Genomic DNA, 26,954 nt, shown 5'->3' with positions numbered 1-26,954 from the left:
CGTTTTGTCACCTAAAGCATCCTCTGAGTAGGACAGGTAGTCAAAAGATTACAACTCCTCCTCCATGGGCCAAACATGCTACTTGGTTCTGCAATGACTATACAAGTATCCTAATACTATGAAGAATGTTTACTGGTTTTCAATTATTATAATCAACATAGGACAAGGCATGAAAGATCACTGTTGTAGTTACAGAACAGAAATAAGTATAAATAAGTATAATAAAATAAGTATTTTATCAAATAAACTTTGATATAAAGTAACTGTAACGACTTCTGTGACAAAATCATGGACCAGAAGTGAAAATCCTAACATAAACATCTAGAAATAATGGTTTAAATACAAAAAAAAAAAAATTTAAAGGTATTGCTGGATTCAGAGAAAAAGAGAAATTTCCAAGGACCAGAAACAAAGAGGAAAACTGAAAACCAGGTTTGTTTTTTGATATTCGCAGGAGGGACAGAAGATAAGGTCCTATCACTGAGACCCCTGCATAAGGCCAAAATTTCCAAAGTACTATGCTTTCAATAAAAGGGAAGACTAGAAGAAGTCAGCCATTGGCACAGAGTGTCTACTCTGTATGTACTGAGAACTGGAGAAGGGATCACATCCCTGAGAACTCAAACCACAGGTTAGCTCCTCACACCAAGGCTGGGGTTCAAATTTTTCACTACCCATGTTGTCTGTGAACCTCTAAACTTAGAAATTAATATAAAAACTGATCTGGAATTATGCTACCACAACGACTCTTGACAGAAGTAAATGCAAAGCAGAATCTGGAGGAATACTCCTATTACCTAGGCCAGTGGTTCTCAAACTTTTGCATGCATCAGAAACACCAGATTGTTGGGTCCACTCCTCAGTCTCTGATTCAGACAGTTTGGATTGGGACCCAAGAATTTTGCATTTCTAACATGATCCCATATGATGCTTGGTACTGCTCGTCTGTGACTACACTCTGAGAACCACTGAACTAAGAGATAAGGGACTCTCTTAAGAAAAGTCCCTAAGGATAAATTCACCATTACAGAAAAATTTACGTTTTGAAATCTCAGGGGGGAGCAGTTCCCTCCTGTCCCTGCTGACTCTGTGCCTGTAGGCTGACTAGAAAGTACCAGATGTTGACAACTTAAACCTGTAAGATGTTGAGTCAAGTCAGGTACTAGTACTGTCTCTACTGGTACAGAACACTGTAGAGATATTACAGTACAGAATACGGATGCAGATTCAGGGATCAAGGGAGGAAGGACAGAAGAAAATTAGCCAGCTAGCTTTTATACTCAGTATTCAGCATCTGATAAAATGAGTACAGGATTACACCTCTGTTACACCAAATCTTTATAACCAAAACATCATTATTAGAAGTGAAAACAACCCATAAGAAAGTACTCCACAGTTTCAAAAAAAGCAAATCAGAAATGATTAAATGCTAAATACCATGGGAGAAAAAAAAAACAAATACACGTGCATATGTATAAACACGCACACATAAAATATAAATAATATTTATATATATGTCAGTCAGGAAGTCTTGAAGATAATGCAAACTTTCCCCAAAGCATAAACAGGTTCCAAGTCCTAGATTAAAAATGGTGATTGAAAAAAAAAAAAAAAAAAAAATGGTGATTGAAAAGTGCCTCTGATTTCAGCAAACACTAGTGAGCCCCAAGGACTTCTCAAAGGAACAAGGGGGCAACTAGAGTCGGGGAGATAAAATCTCCAATAATCTGGTCCCCTCTCCTCTCATTATTCAGGACTACCATTCATCTCAGATTTACAAATAAATAAGCATAGCAAGATTTATGAGTTCCCAATCCTCTTTTAAACTTCCAGACTCTATTTGCCTTATTCTATCTGACAAAAGATTAAGTTTCTCATTCCACAACCATTAAATTTAAATGGCCCAGGAGAGGAAATACTTACTGAATTCCATTCATTTAAAATAAGAGACATGAAAGCACTTAGAAAACTGAAACACTCTACATAAAGCAACTTGCTAATAAAGAATAACCACCAAGACAGAGCCCTTTTTGTAAATAATAATTAATAACTTTACATTTGAATCACATAATGTACAAAATGATCTCTACACATTCTTTCATTTAATTTTCCACAAACGAAGTCTTTGTTTAAACTATATTCAAATTTATGTAAAATATGTTTCTATTAGTGAAGATGTACAAAAGACAATTCAGTGAATATACTGCCTTCGAACTACACAACATATATATAGTCCTGTTTCATATACTTTACAAAGGACTTTAATTTTCTAATGCACAGCTTTGATTCCTCAGCTCAAAAGATTTCAGAACAAAATCCAACCTCATAACCACTCAAACAGTACATCCTCCTGGAATGTTATTTTACTTGTAGGTACGGGAGGGAAAAGAGACTTCAAATATTCTGTTTTCAAAAGTTACCAGACCATGCATTAAAAAAAAAAATCAGAACTTTGCTTTTTGACATGGTCCAAGTCTGTGTTTTTCCATAAAAGGCCAAAGAACAGAACAATTTTATGTGCAGTGAGTGCTTGCAAAGGGAATGTAGTGGTATAACATATTGCAATTCCATCATAATGAAGAGGATAAAATACCATGTGAAAATATTATGTTTCTATATTCGTTGGCCATAACTGCTAACCCAGCAGTGGCTTCCTGAGTTTAGGGAGGCCTGTTTGGCTAATTTCTGAATAATGTATTAACAACCTTAAGTCCTAGATTTTTCTTAGAACATCACTGGTTCACAAAAACTGATTTACCTTGATGCTGTAATTGTACTGTTTTCAAATGCTATATTTAGTTCCACAGAAGCTATAAACAAGGATCAATGAAATAATCTGAAGCATAACCATGAAACCAACAAAAACAGAAAAGCTGCTAAGAACAACCTGAAATCAAGGGATCCCTCCACATGGAGTCGTTCTGCAGACAACTGAAGCTCAGACTAGATATGTTAATTCAGGACTTTTTGGTATACTACAGGTAGATGGTACGTCAACGAAGTTACAGGCATTGACAAAAATTGTTCAAAATAGTTTATACAATGAAAAGGAAGCCCAATACTGAACCCTGAGAAGCTCCAACATTTTATGTTGAGTACCTGATGAGAGGAGAGTGGAGTGTGGTGGTGAAAGCCAGTGTAATGGAGTTTCAAGGGTTCAACTAAGAGATCATGTAGAATGAGGGCTGCAAAACATCCACTGTTTTTTTTTTTCTAACATCTTTATTGGAGTGTAATTGTTTTACAATGGTGTGTTAGTTTCTGCTTTATAACAAAATGAATCAGTTATACATATATTCCCATATCTCTTCCCTCTTGCATCTCCCTCCCTCTCACCCTCCCTATCCCACCCCTCCAGGAGGTCACAAAGCACCAAGCTCATCTCCCTGTGCTATGCGGCTGCTTCCCACTAGCTATCTACCTTACGTTTGGTAGTGTATATATGTCCGTGCCTCTCTCTCGCTTTGTCACAGCTTATCCCTCCCCCTCCCCATATCCTCAAGTCCATTCTCTAGTAGGTCTGTGTCTTTATTCTTGTCTTACCCCTAAGTTCTTCATGACTTTTTTTCCCTTGAATTCCATATATATGTGTTAGCATACGGTATTTGTCTTTCTCTTTCTGACTTACTTCACTCTGTATGACACTCTAGGTCTATCCACCTCATTACAAATAGCTCAATTTCGTTTCTTTTTATGGCTGAGTAATTTCCATTGTATATATGTGCCACATCTTTATCCATTCATCCGATGATGGACACTTAGGTTGTTTCCCATCCACTGTGTTTTAACAATATGGAACTCGCTGACTTGAAACTATTTCTTTACAATATGATTTAGTATCTTTATGGTGTATTTCCCTTTATGACAATTTTTGGAAACGTTTTTGTTCCTGTCTTTCCTTTGATGATCTTATGAATTTAAGGATAACTCTAGGACTTCCCTGGTGGCTCAGTGGTTAAGAATCTGCCTGCCAATGCAGGGGACACGGGTTTGAGCCCTGGTCCAGGAAGATCCTACTTGCCATGGAGCAACTAAGCCCGTGTGCCACAACTACTGAGCTTGCGCTCTAGAGCCTGCGAGCCACAACTACTGAGCCCGTGCTCAACAACAAGAGAAGCCACCACAGTGAGAAGCCTGCACACCAGAACGAAGAGTAGCCCCCGCTCACCACAACTAGAGAAAGCCTGCATGCGCACAGCAATGAAGACCCAACGCAGCCAAAAGTAAATAAATTAATTAATGGGGAGGAAAAGAATAACTTCGTAAAGCTCTAAAATAAAATATTTCTTTTTTTGGCTAAAATTTTTGTTAAGTCTATAAATTTGCTGGAGAAGAGACATTTTTACAGCACTTTCAGAAATCTATTTCTTTATATGTATAAATCAGCAAATTTCAATCACCTAACTTTAGTAAATTTACAAAATAAAGTTATCAAATAGCTGTATTAAGAAACGTGCGTGCATGCACACACACATACACACACAGCCCTGAAGAGAAAAGGGAACCCTCCTACACTGTTGGTGGGAATGTAAGTTGGTACAGCCACTATGGAAAACAGTATGGAGGGTCCTCAGGAAACTAAAAACAGAATTACCATACAATCCAGCAATCCCACTCCTGAGCATATATCCAGACAAAACTCTAATTCAAAAAGATACATGCGGGCTTCCCTGGTGGCGCAGTGGTTGAAAGTCCACCTGCCGATGCCCCGGTCCGGGAAGATTCCACATGCCGCGGAGCAGCTGGGCCCGTGAACCATGGCCACTGAGCCTGCGTGTCCGGAGGCTGTGCTCCACAACGGGAGAGGCCACAACAGTGAGAGGCCTGCATACTGAAAAAAAAATACATGCACCCTTACGTTCATAGCAGCATTGTACACAATAGCCAAGACATGGAAACCACCTAAATGTCCATCAAATGGAATACTACCCAGCCATAAAAAAGAACACACACAAATGGAATACTACCCAGCCATAAAAAAGAACGAAATAATGCCATGTGCAGCAACATGGATGCAACTAGAGATTATCATGCTAAGTGAAGTCAGAAAGAGAAAGACAAATACCATATGATATCACTAAAGTATGGTACCAATGAACCTATCTACAGAACAGAAACAAACTCACAGACATAGAGAACAGACTTGTGGTTGCCAAGGGGGAGAGGACTGGGGGAGGAGTGGAGTGGGAGGCTGGGGTTAGCTTTTCTATATAGAATGGATAAACAACAAGGTCCTACTGTATAGCACAGAAAACTATATTCAATATCCTATGATAAACCATAATGGAAAATATTTTTTAAAAGAATGTATGTATATGTTAAACACACACACACCTGAAATCAAGGGTTGTGCCACACCTGAAATTCAAGTTCCCCATGATGTACATGACTTTTTAATGAAAGCATACAATCTTCAATCACAATCACTGAATTGGTTGGTAGCACGAAAATGCTAATTTTAAAATTATAGGGGGCTGATAGCAAACAGACATGAGGGAATTTTGGGGGGTGCTGAAACTATCCTATATCTTGATTGTAATGGTCCCACATCTGTATGTGTTTGTCAAAACTCACAGACCTGTACACGGAAAAAGGTGAATTTTACTGTATGTTAATTATACCTTAATTTTAATTTAAAAAAATTAAAGGAGGCACTTTGATTCTAATTTTAAATATAGGCTTATTTTTATAGAGATGCAAATGTGCATCTACTTAAACCTCTTTTGTAGGGGAAAAAAAAGAGCAAGAAATACACAAAGCCATCATTTTTAAAGGAACATTAAAAATACCAAATAAATGTACACCAGGAAACATACAAGAATATTCATGGCAACACTGTTTCTAATAATAATAATAGAAAACTGGAGACTACCCAAATGTCCATCAAAAAGAGAAGGGATAAACTATAGTACAGTACGTTCATATAAATGTAACGCTAAAAGCAGGAAAATGAATCTACAGGACACAGCCACATGCAATCAATATAGATGAATTTCAAAATGGCAAAAATACACAAAGTATGATACCATTTACATTAAGTTCAGAAACTAAATAGTATAGTATTGAGGTATACTATATGTAGTAAAAACCACACAGAAAAGCAAAGAGATACTGAACACAAAATTCAACAGAGGTTTACCCAAGGCACAGGTTTGGGACAGCACCTGAATATAATATGGAAGCTTCAAAAACATTGGCAATAGTTGATTTCTTAAGCTAGATGGTGGTTTTTTAAAACTTATACATATGTCTTCTTTATATTTTATAACTTGCATATATGAAATATTTCATAATTTTTAAAATTAAAAAACATACAAAATTTGAAAGATTTTGACTAGAAAAACAAGTAAAAAGCAGCAAAGTGCAAAAGTCTTTAATAAACAAGGACAGTGACACAAACTTGGTAAGTAGTGGAGATGAAAAAAGAGATCAAAAACAGGATGAGGGGCTTCCCTGGTGACGCAGTGGTTGGGAGTCCGCCTGCCGATGCAGGGGACGCGGGTTCGTGCCCCAGTCCAGGAGGATCCCGCATGCCGCGGAGCAGATGGGCCGGCGGGCTGTGGCCGCTGGGCCTGCACGTCCGGAGCCTGTGCTCCGTGGCGGGAGGGGCCACGACAGTGTGAGGCCCGCATACCGCAAAAAACAAACAAACCAGGATAAGCTTTTTGTTCAAAGACTAGTGATTAAAAACAAGGATCCAGGAGTGTATCAACACTTTCCTTCACCTCTATGACCATCCTACCTACTAGCTACATACCCAATCCCATGCTTGGAGCAGGAAAAAGCAGTAATTTCTTTACCCTTAGAAAAGGCTACAGGGAAAATGATGTCCTCATAAAAGAGACTAGTTTCAGCTACAATATGGAAGTGAAGAGGGTGTTTTAAGAAAAAAATGGAAGAGGTAGGTGAGTCTGTTTAGAATGGATGGAGTCAGGGGGAAGGAAAAGCAGAAAGAGTTGGGAGGAAAGGAACTTGGAGGAAAGCCGAGAGAAAACTGCATTAAGGGAATAACTTTCTGAGGATACGACGTGGCTGCATAGGTTCTCGTTTTTACATGACAACTAAGTTTTATAAGGATGAGAACCATAACTGGAACTAAGAAATCACACCTAATCATGGTATCAGAATTGGTTGAAGGTATCTGACAGTATCTCGAAGGAGATATGAGAAGGATTTACTTTGCTTCATGTGGAACAGTGGGAGGGTAATAAGTGGGCAAAGAAAATCTCCAGTCTCTCTTGGGAGCAAAGTACATTGAGGGCCTTATTCTAAAATTAGAGAAAAGTAAGATTTAAGTTAAATTAGGACTATAAATAAAAACTTAACAGTAACACCTTTCACCTTTCTGCAACATCCAATGGAACTGAGTCTAACTTTTTGGTTTTATTTTCAAAACATGGGTTTAATTCTTTTTTTAAAAAACTAATTAATTTATATATTTATGGTTGCTTAGGTCTTTGTTGCTGCATGCAGGCTTTCTCTAGTAGCGGCGAGCGGGGGCTACTCTTTGTTGCAGTGCGCAGGCTTCTCATCGCAGTGGCTTTTCTTGTTGCGGAGCACAGGCTCTAGGCATGCGGGCTTCAGTAGTTGTGGCACATGGGCTTAGCTGCTCTGTGGCATGTAGGCATGGATCAGGGCTTGAACCCGTGTCCTCTGCATTGGCAGGCAGATTCTTAACCACTGTGCCACCAGGGAAGTCCCAAAACATGGGTTTAATCTATTGCATTTGGCAGCTACTCTTTGAGTTTAAAGTTAATATTGAGTTAATGCTTAAAGACTCAAAGGAGGTCTGGAGAACACAGAAAGTGTCAAATAACTGTTTATTAGTGGCAGTAGCGACGGTACAAAGTCAATTTCTTCCTTAGCTATATTGGTCTATTGTTAAAGATCAAGCTCTTGCAAGCTAATGCTGTATCCAAAATGGCAGTCAATATGCCATTCAATTCAATACAGATGATGTCTCTTAACATACACTGAACTGTGTTTACAGAATTATCTGTTAACATCCAAAGCTGGTATGATATAGTAGACAAGAAATAGCAAAAGTTGGATTTGAATTTCTGTTCTGCCAACAACTAGATATGTAATTGGGCATCTCAGCGAGATTCTCTGAGCCTATTTCTTCATCTAGAAAACCATCCAGGACTAGTTTATTATGACGGTTAAAAACAAAAGGAGACAATACACACAAAGCAGAGAACCTGGCACAAATATTAACAAAGAAAGCAGATTAAAGAGCCCTAGATCACCTAAACACCTACCCTCAGAAATCCTACACCTCCAATTTAATGTGTCACAAGCATTTCTCTTTCAGAACTAGTCCCAAGTCCCAACCTGTCACTCCCACACAAACAGAAAATGAGCTAGCTCTATCCAAAAGTCCTAGATTTGATTAGCAACTCTCACTACCTCAGGTTTATATACACATGTACAATTACATGACTTGGCCCACAACCCTAGGATACAATTACATGACTTGGCCCACAACCCTAGTATACAAAAGCAATTCTGTAACTTAGTTTCCTTTGTGGTAATAACAAATTCCATTACTAAAACTTGCTTCTCTAGCAATAATGGATTGTAAATGTAGTAGCCAATGATTTATGTGAGCACATCCTAGTATTCTTGTTAATAACCTAATGACAGTTTAAATCCATTCATACCTTAATTTGTTTTCATTTTGTATGTAACCAAATTTTTAAACACATTTTACCCACAGGTATAAAAAGTTACAGAAGGCAAGTAACCATGTTTTCTCTTTGAAATATGCATTACTATCAAACTCTGGATGTTAAGCAAATAAGTAGTGATGACTTTAAAAAATACCTTACATGCTTCCATTTTTCCTTCCCTATACAACTTCACATATTCTGTAATATCTTCTACCCTCCTACAGAACTAGACCTACTAGGACAAGTGACTAAGACCAAAAGATAAAAAACAAGAATATTAAGTGGTCAAATAGTAACAGCAGCTCAAGACAAGACAAACATTCTTCAGAAAAGCTGGCTGAAAAAGTTATGTTAAAGACTCCCTCTAAGAAGAATACTTATTCCCACATATAATAGAAAATAAGAAGTAAGAAGATTCTGAGAATTTTGTCTCAAGCCTTCCTAGAAACAACCTAGAATGTATCTTGTGGCTTTCAGCCCTATGAAGGGAAAGGGTAAATATATAAGAACCTGGAAGAAAGCTTTGAAGTGAGCATCCTCTTGAATGGTAGTGTTCTGATCACTTGGGAGGAGAGGGAACAGGCTCTGAAGTCTCACCCTTTCACAAATCACCTTGTTAGGATGGCCAGGTAGAGGTGCTGAATTGGCCCCGGGAGATATCTGGGAAAAAGAGGGAGAAGAAAAGGATAGTTCATGGCTAGCTGCACCAATGTGGAGAATCATGCCTATGAAGGACAGTCTGGATTCTCTAGGTATCTGATGATTTTGTTAGCAGAGACTGAAAAGAAATAAAAAATTAATCTTAAACATCAAAACAAATATAAGGATGACAAAGGTTGCCTCTGGCAATGGATCTCACTTATAAAAACTTTCTTTAAAGGCAAAATAGCACTGCTCAAGAAGGAAAAGTCCTTCCTATGTTTCCCATATAATATCTATTGATATCTTTTCTGTTGGCATTAATTCTGAAGCCCTAAATGACAGATAAGACTTCATGTCAAGAAAACCTGAAGTAAAAATCACTTAAGTACAGAAAGATTAGTGTCTACCTGGCGATGATTAATTTTTCATTCTCTTTTTAAGCTAACATTCCAAATGATCATGCAAGGGAAGAGAGATTTCAGAACATCTATGGCAAAATTTCTATAGTGATCCCAAGTATAGAAAACAAGATTTTCATTGTGGAGATCTCAGCTCTATTCAACACAAACCTAGCAACCTTCCTAATGAATAAAGGACAAGATCATAAGCCTCAAAGTAAATGACTGCATGTTTTAAATGCTTGACTAGATTGTGAGTTAATCCCCTTAAACTCATATGTAAGTATACTTAATCTGCAGCATTTTTGATCACAGACATCATGAGTATCACCTGTTCCACTGTGCTGTGGCGTGAACTGCCTTTGGGGGTTAAGGTTTATGTACCCGCTTGTTCCTACACTAAAGACCATGTCTTTAAGGCTGTCTTGTTTTTAGTTTCATTGCTGCACTCATTCCCTTACATGTTAAGTGTCTATTCTGTGACAGGCACTAAAAACAAAAGATAGTTACGATTTCCTGCCTTCAAGAAGTATATGCTATAAAAAAGAAACAAAAGCAAATCACTGTATAAAAAAGTATCTTTCGGGCTTCCCTGGTGGCGCAGTGGTTGAGAGTCCACCTGCCAATGCAGGGGACACGGGTTCGTGCCCCGGTCTGGGAAGATCCCACATGCCGCGGAGCGGCTGGGCCCGTGAGCCATTGCAGTCTGAGCCTGTGCGTCCGGAGCCTGTGCTCAACGGGAGAGGCCACAACAGTGAGAGGCCCACGTACCGCAAAAAAAAAAAGAAGTATCTTTCTGTGATAATGGTCCATACTGGTGCTTTGGAGAGGTAATTGCTAACAGTGTAGTCAAGAAACTACAAAATGTTCAGTGTAACTGGTCAGTAAGGAAGCAGCCAGAGAGGAAGGCAGAGACAGATCATAAAGTGGCATGCTAATTACATGAATAATCCTGCTATAATAACCTTCTTTAGCCCCTTTATAAATTTTTGTTTCTGGTTTGCTACGAGCCTGGTAAACAGATAAATGACCAGGCCTGTTGCTAACAGTAAAATTACTTCCAAAGACCTTCCTAGGATTGAAAGCAAAATTGACGGCAGTAACTCTAGAATTCATTAGTACTGCTCCACAAAATGTTTTGGACATGAACTAAAACTTTTCTCTGTACTATAAACATGAATGTGCCAATACCCTTTACCACTGTGATGAAATATGAATGACTGAATCAAGGAATATTTACTCACTTCCTCTTATAAGCAAAGAGTTATGTTAGAAAATGAAATAAAACAGGGATCCCACGCTCAAGGAGCTTATTCTAGTTTTAAAAAGAAAGATGCAAGCAGCCAACTACAGGATAATGTTTTAAATGCCATAATACAGGCAAAAATCAGAGTAGAGGTAGGAGCCCTGGGTTTATCTGAGGGCAAGAGTAGAAAATATTTCAAAGGAAGAAGTAGTTTCACATTCCTGACTCATTTAATATAAGGAGTGCTTTTACTACTTTAAAGCAGTTCTCTCCTTTCTCAAAATGGTCTCTGTTTCTTGATGTAGGCATCATGTTCTTTCTGCAATCTTAAGCTTACACTTTGCACAATAAGTACATTTGAAGAGTGTTTTAACAAGGCCATCTACCTTCAACTATCATAGCTAAAGCAGTCTCACAAACTGCTAGTACAAGAGCTGGCTGGGAAAACAGATTTCAGTAATACGTGTAAAAAACTGGCAAACCCTGGTCCTTGCAGGGGGAAGCGGGGGGGGGGGGGGGGGCGGGGAGTAGGGGGAGAGAAGGGAAGAGAGAGTTCTAAGATGGTCGCCAAGATTCCCACCTCTGGTGTATATCTCCTGTATAATCCATCCCTCCCTGGTGTGTGGATAGGACTGTAAATATGGTGAATTTCATTCCCATGATTAGGTTAAATTATATGACCTAAATTACACAAACCCTTTCACAGAGGTGAAGGGATTTTCAAATATAATTAAGATTCCAAGTCACTGAATTTTAAGTTAATCAAAGGGGAGATTACCTTGGGTAGGCCTGACTTAATGAGAGAAAGCTCTCAAAAGAGAAGTTGAGCCCTTCCTAAAGAGATTCTCCTGCCAACCTTATAGACTAAGCTGCTAGGTTCTGAGAAGTCATATGAAGGGGGCCATGTGGTAGAGACCTGAGGGCACCTAGGAACTGAGAATGGTCACCAGTTGACAGCTAGCAAGAAAATGGGGGAACCTCAGCCCTACAATCACAAGAACCACATTACACCAACAACAGTGAGCTTGGAAGAGGCCATCAAGTCTCTAATAAAACTCACAGCTCCAGCCAAGTAAGACCCTGAACAGAAGACTCTACAGTTAACCCATACAAGGACTTCGATCCATGGAAACTGTGAGATAACAGATTTGTGTTTTAAGCTACTAAATCTGTGGTTATTTGTTACACACAATAGAAAACTAACATAACATACATGTACATAATAGAATAAAAACTGTTGTGCCACACTCAAGGAGTTTCTTCTCCAAAATTCTAGCTGTGTTAGTTTAATTATGAAAGATGACTTTTTATCTAAGCAATACAGCAGTTTTTAAAACCTCAATCTGGTAATAGTAAACTTCATGCCAGGAACCAAGCTGGGCTTTCTGATCTTTACATACTGCAAGTTAGGGTTAACCAACTTGCTGAAAGCGAAACATCTCATAAACACCAGAGCCATAATTTGAAGCCAAGTCTATCTGGCTCTAAGGTTCAGACTCAACCCACTAAACCACCTTCTAACTGAAGAATTTTAAAAGTAACATTCTTCTTTATAATCTATCTAGTTGGATTAGTAAGGAACAACTATTCCACAATGCCTATTTAAAGCTATTTTAAGCATTTAAAAATAAATTTGTTTCCCTGTAACTTGCTTCTGACTTCCACTACTTCCCTAACTCTCCCTCAGTTAAGATTACTGAGATTATACTATATATGAAAATCAATAGTTTTATTTTTCCCTAATCTACCAACTGCTGAGCATTACAAGGACATGGTAACTTCAGCCTTCTCTCAGGATGCACCTATATTTAAAAAGTCCTGCCATGAAAACATTCCTGAGATGGGACTGAATCTGCAACTCCCTACACTTCTCATTTCTAATGTTTATTTACATATAACTACATGACTAATTCACCCAGCATAACTGTTTTCTATTTCACAAGACTAGAATTATAGAAAACAGTTTAACCTTTTAAGCAATAACACATTTCTATTTTAAGGACATCTTCTGTTTAATGTGGCCTTTCCCTGTCTTGGTAACCATAATATAACCAACAATTTAACCTTTGTGTTAAGAGTGTAGTATTATTGTTACCGTGGCAAATTGTTGCAGTTATTGTGTTAAAAATAACATTGGACTTAGGTCTACATATTGTCCCAGAACTTGCTTCCTCCAAAATCACTTCTGATGACAGCTTCCTTCATTTACATTTTTCTCAGATAAGTGAAGTAGAGGATATACAGGTGTATGATCTCTAGGCCAGTATTAAATAATGTACTTTCCACAAAATAAATTGCTCAAAAGGCCAAACGGCCTTCTCCAAAATGGCCACATTACTCTCCAGAAAAAAAATTGTTCACTGTTACAAAAGCTGCATACCATCTGCTCAAAGGCACTCAAATCATAGGCTAACAGACAAAGGGAAAAAAAAAAACCCAAAAAATGATGAGTTAGGTGCTTGGTCAACGTTGACTCCAACAAGTGCCTTACTCCTCTAGGTCCAAGTCTGGGTACCTAAAAAATGAAGAGGTCGAATCCAAATTATCTAAAAATCCAAATATTCTCACTGCTTCCATGATGGCAAATATTAATCTCCTGGAAAGTAATCAAGGAGATTTCATTAACAAATTAACAGTTCGAATAATTGATCTTTCATCTGACAAATTCTGAGATTATATTCCAAAATATGAGAAAAGCCATAAGCACAAATATGTCCATCACATTACAGCAACAATTTAAAAGGGAACTAGAAGTAACCTAAATGTTTAACAAATAAGTATTTGTTAAGTGAGATTATGGTATGTGTGCTTGGCGGACTATTGTGCAGTCATTAAACCATTCAAGAACTGGTACTACTTACCGGGGAAGGATCGTTACTGTCCAGCAATGGGACACTGTCTTTTTAAAATAAGCTATTATTCCCATTCTTGAGTTAAGGCAAACAACAAACTGGGCCCATGTCTTTCTGGGAACAGAGCAGAACCAGGGCTGGTGAAAATAGCCGAAAGGCTCCACCCTCCTTTCTCACCCCACAGTCCAACAAATTAATGGGAAAGGGGGGAAGGGAGGCACGTGCAACTAAGGAAGTCTCTAACCATTACATGTACTGAGCAAGTGAACATAAAGGTTAGGAAAAGTTAAGATTTACACATTCTTTTAATGAATTTTTCTTTCCTTCAGTTCTACAATCCAGATTTGCATGCACAAGGATTATTTTCCCCTGAAGGAAGTATGTCTAAAATCATTTTACTTACGCTGGTAACCTCAAAGTAGATTGCTCTAAACCATCTTTTCAAGATTTATCTCTTAAGAATTACATGGATTTGGAAAATATCTAGACCATGACCAGTCCAAATCAATAAAAAATTTATACATATATACACACACATACACACATTTGAAAAGATGAAGTGTGACTGAGTGCTTTGTAAGTCTTACTGAATAAAAGTCACAATTAATTCAAATACTTATTGCATTTCTACCATGTGCTAGATGCTGTGAAAACAAAAAGAAATATTTCTTGCCCTCAAAGAGATTCAGTCTAGGGAGGGACAAATTCAACAGGAATAAATGAGGACAACAGGGTCCCCTAACATAGACGGGAGAAGGAAAGCTGTTCAGATCTTTTAAAAACGAACATGAAAAAAAAAAAAAGGAACATGAAATGACAGAAAAGCTGGGGAAAAATAAGACTGTACGTGGCCCCTCTTTGTCTACTTGCTCAAATCTCACTCGTTAATTCATTATAGAGTTCAAGCATTTGCTTCATCTACAGATAGACAACGTGATGTTAGGAATCTAACATTTACTGAACAAATTAACTAGACTACAACTATAGAGTTCAAATATGTGTTTACAATCCATACACTGTCGAGAGAAAACATAAAAGCAAACTATGATTTAACCAAAGATGAACGGACATGAAAACAGATGCCTGATATATGTGGTTAGCAGGAAAACAACCAGAAAACTAGTGACTAGACCCAGACACTACACAACAATCACAGGACTAATCAAGAACTACCTTACTGGGGCTTCCCTGGTGACGCAGTGGTTAAGAATCCGCCTGCCAATGCAGGGGACACAGGTTCGAGCCCTGGTCCGGGAAGATCCCCCATGCCACGGAGCAACTAAGCCCGTGCGCCACAACTACTGAGCCTGCATTCTAGAGCCCGCAAGCCACAACTATTGAGCCCGCATGCCACAACTACTGAAGCCCGCGCGCCTAGAGCCCGTGCTCTGCAACAAGGGAAGTCACGGTAATGAGTAGCCTGTGTGTGCACCGCAAAGAAGAGTAGCCCCTGCTCGCCACAACTAGAGAAAGCCTGCGCGCAGTAACGATGAACCAACACAGCCAAAAATAAATAAAATAAACAGTCTAGCGATGTAACTAAAAGCCTCATCCAAAGCAACTGCAGACACAACAGGTCTACACTCCACATTATGATGCTAACATATTCAATTATGTCTAACTGTGCCATCCTCTGTCCACCCTTGCTCAAAATTCAGGTTGCTCTAGTACAGAAAATTCTCAATATTTACTCAGATTAATAACTTCCAACTTAAGTTTAGCTATAAAAATTGGATGGGTAGATAAAACTCAACAAGTACAGAAACACACTACCTTCCAGAGTCACAGAAGATATCAGAAGTGGAGGGACCATAGAGAACATTTAAATCCAACTCTCATATTTTACAGATGAGGACTCGAGGAGCACGTGGCTAATTTGTGGCAAAATTTATTCAACTATAGCCTCTCAAGGCTACCAAGTCTTTTAGAAACAAGCCTTACAAAAAATTACAAATATCAACTTAAAATTGAACCCCTATAATGAATAGATTTAAGGTTTAATAAGTTTTCAAGTGAAATATACTATGCCAATACGTTTATGAGCCAGCAAGAGTTGGAGTACATTAAATGATACAATTCCTACTTAAAAATCCAGTTAGTAGCTTTCATCTATTTACTGCAAGTATTGAATACATGCCAGCTGCAATGTAACTGATCTGACCTCTATATTTGGTCTTGTATTGTTACTCCTATAGAAACCCAATTTCTTCCAATGGAAGACAGAAACAATTTTACTTTGATCCCAACTGTCCCTAGATGCTCATTAAGTTTTGATTTCTTAAGAACTGAGAGAATGGATTTTTTAAAAAAATTTAGACTAGTTACCAGGGCTGCTACCTACTTAAAGGAATTTTGCGGTAATTGTGTTAACAACAGTACCTGCAATCGAGGCCAAATAGTATCCAAAAAGGCCTGCAATTCTAAGGTAATAAACGACTGTGAATGATTTGCATACTTAAATTTTCGTATATTAAGTGCGCCTCGTAAGAAAAGAGAAAAGGCAATTCAATATTACATTATTCGTTTCTATTTACGGTGCAAGAACTAACATACCCAACTTTTAATGTTAACAGTATACATCATTTTTGCAGCATAAAGAAAAAACAAGGTCTTACAAGTCCTACACACGTAAACGAAAACTTTACTCTCTTTGGCCCTCAATACTTTGAAAAACTCTCGGCTCAAAACCAACCTCTTCCATTCTTCAGCCCTGAAAGGAAGAATTCCCAACCCGAGAACAAAACGCAGCCTGTTCAGAAACCCGCGGCGTCACAAGGACGGAGACAGGACCCTTCTGACTGGGTTCTGCGTTGTCCTGAGTGACATCATTTCACCTGCGCCTGAGCAAAAAGGGAGGGAGCGAAAGAGCGAGGCCATCTGCCAGACGCGGCGGGCCGGCGCTCCCGAGGGCTGTGCCCGCACCTCCTCGCCGCTGCCTCGGGAACAAAGAGCGCCGGGCGGCCCGGCCGCGCCCCGCTGAACACCAAGCAACCTCATCTCTAGCGCGGCCCCGCAGGCTCCCAACGGCCCAAGGCTCGGCCCGTCCCGCCCTCGTGCGGGAACCAACGGCTGCGGCAGCCAGTACCTGCAAAGGAAGGCTCCGCCCTGCGGGGCTACTCCCGCGGCTCCTCGCTGGGCCACCGCCTCCTATTGTGACCGCTCGTCCAGCCAGCGGCCAGCTCGCCAGATCCTCTGTTCCCGGGCCTTCTCAACCCTGGAACCCGGGCTCCGACCGACGCGCTATCACGGCGCTTCCTTCCTCCCGGCACCATCACACGGGCCGCGCCAAGAAACGACGGCTGCACGCCCAGAGCTGACAAAAGTCGGCTAGCGCCTCGGGGGCTCCATCCTCTCGGCCCCCGCGCCCTAACCGCCCCGGCCGCCGCACGACCCCGCACCGCTGCACGAGGGGGCCCCGCCCCGCTGCGCCCCTCCCCGGTGCTGGCTGACCGGGCGCGCCGGCGCAGTACCCTGCGCTGCGCGCGCAAGCGACACCCCCCACCGCTAGGCCGCAAGATGCGCGAGCACGCGGCCCTCCCACTTCTCGGGTCTGGGTCGCTCCCACCCCACCCCGCCCCCTCTCCTGAACAAACCTCGCGATCCCAGGGCGCGAGACCGCCAGTCGCTCCGCCCCTTTCCCCCTCGGCTTATCTCCGCGCGCGGAGCCCCCTTTGTTTCCACCCGCGGGGGGAGGGGGGCGGGGCGGGCTGCGCTCGTCCAGGCGCGCGACTCGGACTAGTTCCGGCAACAGAGCCGTCGCGCCGCACCCCTGCGCAGCCCCGCCCCGCCCCCCGCGCCTGGCGCCCGGAAAGGCTGCCGCTATGCCGGGCCGCGGGCGGGCCGAGCCTACGAGTTCTATATATTTATCCCCAAGTGCTGCTGCAAGTCCGTGCGTACCGCCTCCAAAACTCAGCCATCAAACAGTAATTAACCTCACTCAAATTCCCAATATAGTATGTATTCATGTGGCCCAAATGTTAGGAATTTTTATTGACGTAGAGAGAGGTGATTTGGCCAAGGTGTCTTTGGCCAAGCTGTCTCAATGGAGAGTCAGGTTCAAACCCAACTTGTCCTACTGTAAGGCTCAATTAAACAGTTATTCATATTGTGCTGAGGACAGGAAATGAGATAGGTACGAAGACCGAAGCTGGCATGGTGCCTGTCCTAATCACGTTCGAGATCTAAAAGAGGAAGTAAGATCTTCCATAAAAGCGCAATAAATACAAGGACAAAATAGTTTAAATGGTATCGGAGGAAAAGAGGGCAGTCAAGGGGACAGTATCGAAGAAGTGGGTTTTAAGCAGATAGGAATTATGTCTTCAAGGATGGTGATCATATTTCAGTCCAATCATCAAAAGCCCAGGTTCTGGTTCTTTTGGCATTACTTAAACCAGTCTCCTTCCTGCTGTGGGCCTCAGCTGCCTCCTGTAGAAAATTAGGGAACCAGACTAAAATGATGTTCCAGGACCCTCCGAACCTCTATGCACTGATATGAATAACACGAAAGGGTAATTATTTGTGAACATCTGTCTCCCATATCACACTGGGCGACCTGTTTTGACTCTGTAACCCTAAGGTCTAAACCTACAGCCTGAAATACAACAGCAGGTGCTTAGCAACTGCTGAATTCAAAGTTCCAGCAATAACATCACAGGTTTTTACAACTCCTGGACAAAGAGAGGCTAGAATGAGATAACTGGCCCCCATGAACAAGTCCCCTCCCCCAGCCCCACACCACCATATGTAGCCCAGTTATCTAGCTGACTGTTCTCCCAAAGCCCTCTCTGCTAGTCTTCCAAAGCAGCCAATTTGGAGATGATTACATTCAAACTTTTAAGGTTTTCCCCCCCTCATTTCACAGTACAGAGTCATAAATCCCAACCACACCTTTAGGTGCATCCAATGTAATCCACTTCTAACATCTGGATCCCCCATAATACCCCCTTTACTGCTGTGGATTCACCTAGCATTACAGATCTTCCAACAGAATCTCAGCTATACAAGCTTCCTTACATAATACAGACCACCCTGAAACAGCTTTTCTTGTTTACTTGGGCATGGGCTATGTAATGAGAGGGGGAAATAGAGACAAAAATTGGGAACAGGGAGGGAAATTACCATTTGGAAGCTGTCCAATCCTAAGAGTCAGGTTCCTCAAGTGCTGAATTTCAGCAGCAAATATCTATTACAGTCCTCCAGGGTTCCTAACCCTTAAGCTTATGTGAATTCCCCCTGGGCTTCAGCCAATCCTTTGTCAGGCACTCTTTGAGAACCCTTCTCAAATGGCTGAGATCTTAGTTAACTGGGATCTGAAGGCTTCACCTAAGAAGTCTGTCTACATGTAAACAATGCTCCCCACACCTCAAGGTTGAATCGTTGGAAATTCGTACTGCAATTTCTTTTCTAGTTGATTTTCTTAACCAGAAAATCTGGTACCCTGCTAATAAACACCTGATGAGTGGGTTACGTTTTAAGGTGGGCCACTGACCACCTAATGTGGCAGGAAGTAAATTATGCCAGAGCAGTGGCTCAACCCCAGTCCACCTAAAATTTTACTTGGTGTCGGTCCAAAAAGGTGGGAAGCCTTGTTGGAGAGGTGTCCAATGGATCTTTTTGCAATGATGGAAATGTTCAACATCTGCAGCATCCAAAAGGTAGCCATTAGCTACATACATATGGCTACTGAGTGAGCACCTGAAATGGGGCTAGTGCAACTAATGCATTAACCAGGATTGTTTAAACAGTCACAGGTGGCTAGGGGACAGTACAGCACTTGTGCGAAAAGTAGTTGCTTGTAGCAAGAACTTTTGAGAATTCTGACTCCAAGACTGCCCTTTAAAATTCGTTTTCATGACAGAAATGAAAACTGAATGCCTACTAAAAACTTCTCCCTGGGGTACCTAAGTCATTTAAGTCCCCTTAACTTCTAAAATAAAAATATACCAGTATGTTGCTTACCAAAGAGGAAAATATTGCAGTTCCTTCCAATGTATCTGGTCACTGGGATTGTCTACCCTGGTGCCCTACCAGTCTAACACATGGGAATGACAGCTAAGATTTTTTTATTGGGCAGCATGGGATCCAGAGATAAATTAGGTGGTATTGATATCTTTACAATATTGAATCTTCAATCTGTAAACAGGTAAGATGAACCCTTCTATTTACCGGAGTTGTTGATTTTTTCAATAATGCTTCACAGTTTTCTGTAGAGGTCTTGCACATTTGTTCTAGGGTCTATTCTAGGTTTTATATATAATTATTAATTCTAATAGTTTTGTTAATTTTTTTTCAGTTTTCTACATATACAGTCCTGTTGGCAGAAAATGACTGTTCAATTTCTTTCTTTCCAACATGGTTTCCTCTTGTCTGCACTTGCTAGGACCTCCAGTTCAATGCTAAATAGATACAAGTGAGAGCATGCATCTTCATCTTATTCCAAAACTGGAAAGCTGGGCTTCCCTGGTGGCGCAGTGGTTGAGAGTCCACCTGCCGATGCAGGGGACACAGGTTTGTGCCCCGGTCCGGGAAGATCCCACATGCTGCGGAATGGCTGGGCCCGTGAGCCATGGCCGCTGAGCCTGCGCGTCCAGAGCCCGCAACGGGAAAGGCCACAATAGTGAGAGGCCTGCATACAGCAAAAACAAACAAACAAAAAAACTGGAAAGCTTCCAACATTTCACCATTAAGTATGATGTTGGCCGTAGGTTTTTTGTAGATTCCTTTAGCAAATCAAGGGAGTTCTTTCTTATTTCAAATTTGTTAAAAGTTTATCATAAAATGGATATTTAATTTCATCAAAATTTTCTGTATATGAGATAATCATGGATTTTCTGTTACTGGGTGAATTACCTCGATTGTTTTTTGGAGGTTAAACCAATTTTACATTCCTAATAAAATCATGTCATACTGCACTACTCTTTTTATATATTGTTGGATTTGGTTTGCTAATATTTTGCTTAGAATTTTTACATCTGTGTTCTTAAGTGAGATTAGCTGTTATTTTCCATTTTTTGTAATGTCCTTATCAAGTTTTGTTACAGATATTATGCTAGCCTCAGAAAATGAATCACAGAGTATTCTCTCTTTTTCTATTCTCTACAAGAGTTTCTATAAGATTGGTGTTATGCCTCCTTTAAATGTTTGGTAGAATTTGCTGGTTAGCTATCTGAACTTGGAATTAGATTTCTTTAGTAGTTATGGATTTCTTGTCAGATTTTGTCTTTTCCTTATTTCTTTTCTTTTTTTTTTTTTTGGCCACACCGAGCAGCATGCGAGATCTTAGTTCCCCAACAAGGGATCGAACCCATGCCCCCTGCATTGGAAGCATGGAGTCTTAACCAATTAGACTACCAGGGAAGTCCCTTTTCCTTATTTCTAACAAAAGAAAAACAATTATAATCTTAGGACATATATAAGGAAGAGCTCATTCTGAAACTCACAGGCAACAAGAGAAAAAAATAGATAAATTGGATTACTTCAAAATGAAAAGGCAACCTACGGAATAGAAAATATTTCCAAATCATGTCTGATAAGAGGTTAATATCCAGAATATATAAAGAACTACAACCAAACAAAATCCAAAACCTGATTATAAAATGGGCAAAGCACTGAAACAGACACTTCTCCAAAGACGTACTAATGTCCAGTTAAGCACATGAAAATATGTTCAACATCACTAGTCAGGAGGGAAATGCAAATCAAAACCACAATGATACTACCTCACACTCATTAGGATGGCTACTATTAAACAAAACAAAAACAGAAAACAACAAGTGGTGACAAGGATGTGGAAAAACTGGAATCCTTGTGCACTCCTGATGGGAATGTAAAATGGTGCAGTCACTTTGGAAAACAAAATAGTGGTTCCTCAAAACATTAAAAATAGAAAAAAAAGAAAGAAAGAAAGAAAGAAATGATCTAACAATTCCACTTCTAGGCATATACCCAAAAGAGTTGAAAGCAGGGTCTAAAAGAGATATTTGTGCACCTATGTTCCAGCAGCATTATTCACAATAGCCAAAACGTGGAAGCAACCCAAGTGGCCATCCATGGATGAATAAACAAAATGTATTATACACATACAATGGAATATTATTCAGGCTTTAAAGGGAAGGAAGTTCTGAGGCATGCTACAACATGGATGAACTTTGACAACATTATGCTAAGTCAGTCACAAAAAGACAACTATTATATGACTTCACTTGTATGAGGTACATAGAGCGCTCAAATTCAGAGACAGAAAGTAAAGGGCGACTGCCAAGGGTTGGGGGGAGAAGAGAGTGAATTATTGTTTAACAGATATAGTTTCCATTTTGCAACACAAAAGAGTTCTACAGATTGGTTGTACGATGTGAATGTACTTATTAACACTACTGAACTGTACACCTAAAAATGGTTAAGATGGTAAATTTTATATTGCAGATTTTACCACAATTTTAAAAAATTCTTATCACAATAGGAAAAGGGATATTTAAAAAAATATAACATCACTCCTTTGCTTAAAACCTTCCAAAAGGCTTCCATAATACGCAGAATTGAAACTTCTTTCCCTGGCTTACCAAGATCCACTTGATCTACTCTGTGCCTACCCCTTCAACCTCATCTCATACCACCACTTCCACCCTCATCCACCTTGCTTGTACACAACAGCTTTCCTTCTGTTTGTTTCAATTTCTAGCCTTATGGCCTTTGCACTAGATGTTTCCTCTCCCTAGCATGTTCTCCTATGGTCCAGATTGTCTCGATTTGTTCTTTTCCATCTGTCAGATCTTAGCTTAAGTGTCATCTTCTTAAAGGCCTTCCCTAACACCTAATCTAGAGTAGCCAACTGCCCAATTACTTGCACAGTACTTAAGAGTATCTGATTATTTACTGGTTTACATATACAGTTCATTTTCTGTCCCATCCACAAAAAATAAGCACCCAAAGAACAAGGACCTTCTTTGTCAGTCTTTTCACCATGGTACTCTGGTGACTCAGTTATCCCTGGCACATAGTAGGCACTTATAAATATTTGCTGAATGAATAAATGCACAATTTTTAAAAAATGACCTAAAGCTCCACAATTGAAGACAAGTTAAATAAATTACCATGTACCCTTATGGTGGAACATTATGTAGACATTTTAACTGATGTTTAATGTATATATAATGTGTAGATTATATTTTTCAATATGGCCATTGATACGTTCTCCCATCCTTCATTCTCTTCTTATTATGTAGACATTCCTCCCCAGTGGTAGGATTGATGCTCCCTCCTCTTGAATTTGGGCAGGCCTGTAACTATGGTGGAAGTGAAGCTTTGTGACTTCTGAAGTTAGGTCATAAAAGGCCATACAGCACCTGTGTGGTCCTCTTGGGACAGTCACTCTTAGAATCAAAGCTGCCATACTGTGAGGAAGCCCATGCTACATATAGGCGCTCAGGCTGAGGGCCCCAGTTGAAGTCCCAGCTAACAACCAGCATCAACCATCAGACATGTGAGTGAAGACATCGAGATGACTCCAACCTTAGCCACCATCTGACTGCAACTGCATGGGAAATTCCAAGCAAGAGCCCACCTAGCTGAGCACAGGAAAACGCAGAACCATGAAAGATACCAAAAGATATGCTTTGCACCACTGAGTTTTAGGATAATTAATTACACAGCTATAAATAATCAGTGCTTTAGTTTTGTTTTAACCATGCAGAGAATGCAAAGAAAAATTTGAAGAAAAAAAATGCATGTTAAGAGTGTTATCTATTGAAAGATGGTATGTTTACTTATGACATATTCTATTTCCCCACATTTCCCTAATGGAACACATGTAACAATATAATATGAGGCATATGGACTTCCCTGGTGGTCCAGTGGTTAAGAATCTACCTGCCAATGCAGGGGACAGAGGTTCGAGCCCTGCTCCAGGAAGATCCCACATGCCGCAGAGCAACTAAGCCTGTGTGCCACAACTACTGAGCCTGCACTCTAGAACCCGCGAGCCACAACTACTGCAGCCCTCATGCCTAGAGCCTGTGCTCCACAACAAAGAGAAGCCACCGCAATGAGAAGCACGACGAAGAGTAGCCCCCGCTCACCGCAACTAGAGAAAGCCCGCGTGCAGCAACGAAGACCCAACGCAGCAAGCAAGCAAGAAATAAATAAATAAAATAATAATACGAGGCATAGGGAGATTTTTAAGCACAAGGGGCAAGAATAAAAGGACTTTTAACTGACATTTTTTAACTGACCAGAGAAGATTTAGGAATGGCCAATAAACATATAAAAAGATACTCAGCATAGTTAGTCACTAGAGAAATGCAAATTAAAACCACAATAAGATGCCACTTCACACTCACTACAGTGGCTATAATTTAAAAGACAACCAGAGGCTTCCCTGGTGGCGCAGTGGTTAAGAATCCACTGGCTAATGCAGGGGACACGGGTTCAAGCCCTGGTCTGGGAAGATCCCACATGCCACAGAGCAACTAAGCCTGTGCCCCACAACTACTGAGCCTGCACTCTAGAGCCCGCGAGCCACAACTACTGAGCCCGTGTGCCACAACTACTGAAGCCCGCGTGCCTAGAGCCCATGCTCTGCAACAAGAGAAGCCACCGCAATGAGAAGCCCGTGCACCGCAACGAAGAGTAGCCCCTGCTCGTTGCAACTAGAGAAAGCCACACACAGCAACGAAGAACCAAAGTAGCAATCAATCAATCAATCAATTTATAAAAGACAACCAGGAAAAAAGTATTGGCAAGTATGTGAAGAAACTGGAACCCTCAATTGGAATGCAAAATGGTGCAGCCACTTTGGAAAAGTTTGGCAGATCCTCAAATTGTTAAAATCATGTGAAAACAAAAACACACTCACAGGCAAATGTTCACAGCAGTGTTATTCACAGTAACCAGAGCATGGAAACAAATATCCACTAACTGGGGAACTGATAAACAAAATGTGCTAGATCCACACAATGGAATATTATTCACCCATAAAAAGGAATGAAGTACTGATTTATGCTACAACATAGACAAACCCATGAAATCATCATGCTAAGTGAGAGAAGCCAGACACAAAAGGCCACATATTGTGTGATTCCATTTATATGAAATGTGCAGAACAGGCAAATCCATAGAGACAGAAAGATTAGTGGTTGCCAGGAGCTGGCGGGAAGGAATAATGGGGAGTGATTGTTAATGGGTATAGGTTTTTTGCGGGGTGGTGGTGATAAGTGTTCTAAAATTAGATAGTAGAGATAGATGAACAACTCTTTGAATATACTAAAAACCACTGTTTGAAAAGATGAAAAATATTTTACACAAATATAACTTTAAAAAATCTGGTTAATACTAAAATTCCAATTGCTGTTACTTCTGGGGAGAGGGATTGAAGGTAGTGCTGCATATCTTTTTACAATCAACATGTAATTTTTAAAAAAACTAAAAACTTAAAAAATTAAGATAAAAGGAAGTATACAGTCATGGAAGAAAAACCAGTACAGCACATTTCCCATCTTTCTGAAAACAGTCTGTGTGCGAATACCTGTACACAAATCAGATTGGTACCGTCTTCCATGACAAAGGGACTGAAGGCTAGCAAAAGGAAGTTTTGTCCAGAAAAGACTTCTGCTCTGAGAAGCCATTCACATGCAGTTTAGAAAGAACTCTCCATTTCCCTCTCTCAAATGGCCAGACTTCCCAGAAGTATTACCAGGCCACTATGAAAGAGTGTACCATTGAGGCTACAAATTAATTCATCTCACCTGAAGGAATAGTCTCCTTTTATCATATTGTTCAATGTTTTATCTCATTCTCAGGACAGACCTATTCCCCCATGTCAAGCTTGTTCTCACTGTGAAGATGACTACTTAATAATCCCAAGGTGACATTAGCTGATTTAGGTTAACTTCAGTATCTAAGTGAAACATAAATATGCTATCACAATCACATTTTTGTGTTATTCTTTATACTTTTAAACTGCTTCTACATAACCATCACATTTGATCAGTGCAATACAGCAACAGCTTATAAAGAAGCACAGATTTCTGAGTATGAATCAGGGCAGGGGTGTCAGGTTAGAGAAGCCTGGAGTAACAAATAGTCATGAATCACAATGGAGGCCAAAAGGAGCTGGGCAAGAAAAAACTGACAGGCAAAGATTACCTGCCAAGTGACTTGGTTCACTGTGATTCTCCAGGGCCTTCTCCACATGAAGATATTTTCCCCTGAGCATGTCAGAGTTGAGTGGGTAAAGCTACATTAGGAACAGATTTCTTCAGATGGTCAAGTACAGACTCTGGAATTAGGTAGCTTGTGTTTGAATCACAGTTTTACTACTTACTAACTGGGTAACCTTGGGAAAACTACTTAATCTATGTCTCACATTCCTCACCTACAAATGGGGATAAAACAACCCCTATTTCAAAGGGTGTTTAGAAGGTAATCTTCTCCCAATACTCCTGTATCCCTTACCTGATTTATTATTCTTCATAACACAAATGAACTAACAGTATCTTTATTTATGTCTTGCCATCTCCCTAACCCACTTACAGAGAGCAAGTTCCATAAGAGTAAAGATTCCTGTCTGTTTTGTTCAATACACTGTCCCCAATGCCTAGAACAATGCTTAGTTCATAATAGGTACTCAAATATTGATATGTAATAAGTGTTTGCTACCTGGAAATTATAGGGTATGACATTGTGAATGAATATAAAAATATTGCTGGAGGGCTTTGTGTCAATTGCTATGCCCAATATAAACTGAACATCAGAGTATGTAACTCACAGTAGTTAACAGTAAACCTCAGAGCTGGAAACAGCTCCTTCCCACACTGTAGTGACAAGCCGATGTACAGCAGCAGAGAAACTTAAGTTGGAAAACAAGCCAAACCATGGAATTTGGGGGCTTGCCACCACTTCCAAGGTTGTAGAATGGAGGTCCGACAAATGGACTGGCCCTTTTTCTCCTTTGTTCCACCCACATCACACATGAATTAGTTAAAATTCAGACAATGTTTAAGAAAAATCAACTTTTGTTCCCAAATCTGAGAAATGGACCATGCCTGAAAGCTAAGTGAGGATAATAAGCAAAGCATCAATATGTGTTTTGACAATGTGTTCAGAATAGCTAGACAATTACTTTACATGGCTTGTATCAGGGACAGAAGAT

General features: G+C 40.2%; 1 protein-coding gene across 7 annotated transcripts in view; it reads right to left on the bottom strand.

Moving 5' to 3' along the window:
* RNF38 (ring finger protein 38) overlaps positions 1–26,954 on the bottom strand; it is a gene marked incomplete at its 5' end in the record, with an annotated part of 122,984 nt that overhangs the window by 42,280 nt on the left and 53,750 nt on the right. The window contains 2 exons of one of the 7 annotated variants that reach the window (XM_082843214.1): positions 9,270–9,332; positions 17,404–17,432. The exons of 1 other annotated variant lie outside the window; for it this stretch is intronic. Coding sequence is in view for 2 of the 6 variants with exons in the window: in XM_082843208.1 (XP_082699334.1) it covers positions 9,183–9,332 (150 nt within the window). Of the gene's footprint in view, positions 1–9,182; positions 9,333–16,502; positions 16,810–16,895; positions 17,180–17,403; positions 17,477–26,954 lie in introns of those variants that run through there. 5 more of the 7 variants (XM_082843213.1, XM_082843208.1, XM_082843212.1 and 2 more) reach the window with 5 other exon arrangements.

The sequence above is a fragment of the Leucopleurus acutus genome (genome assembly GCF_964270905.1).
Source record: "Leucopleurus acutus genome assembly, chromosome: 7".
NCBI lineage: Eukaryota > Metazoa > Chordata > Mammalia > Artiodactyla > Delphinidae > Leucopleurus > Leucopleurus acutus.
The sequence above is the reverse complement of the archived record's forward strand: the minus strand, read 5'-3'. Positions and strand labels throughout refer to the sequence as shown.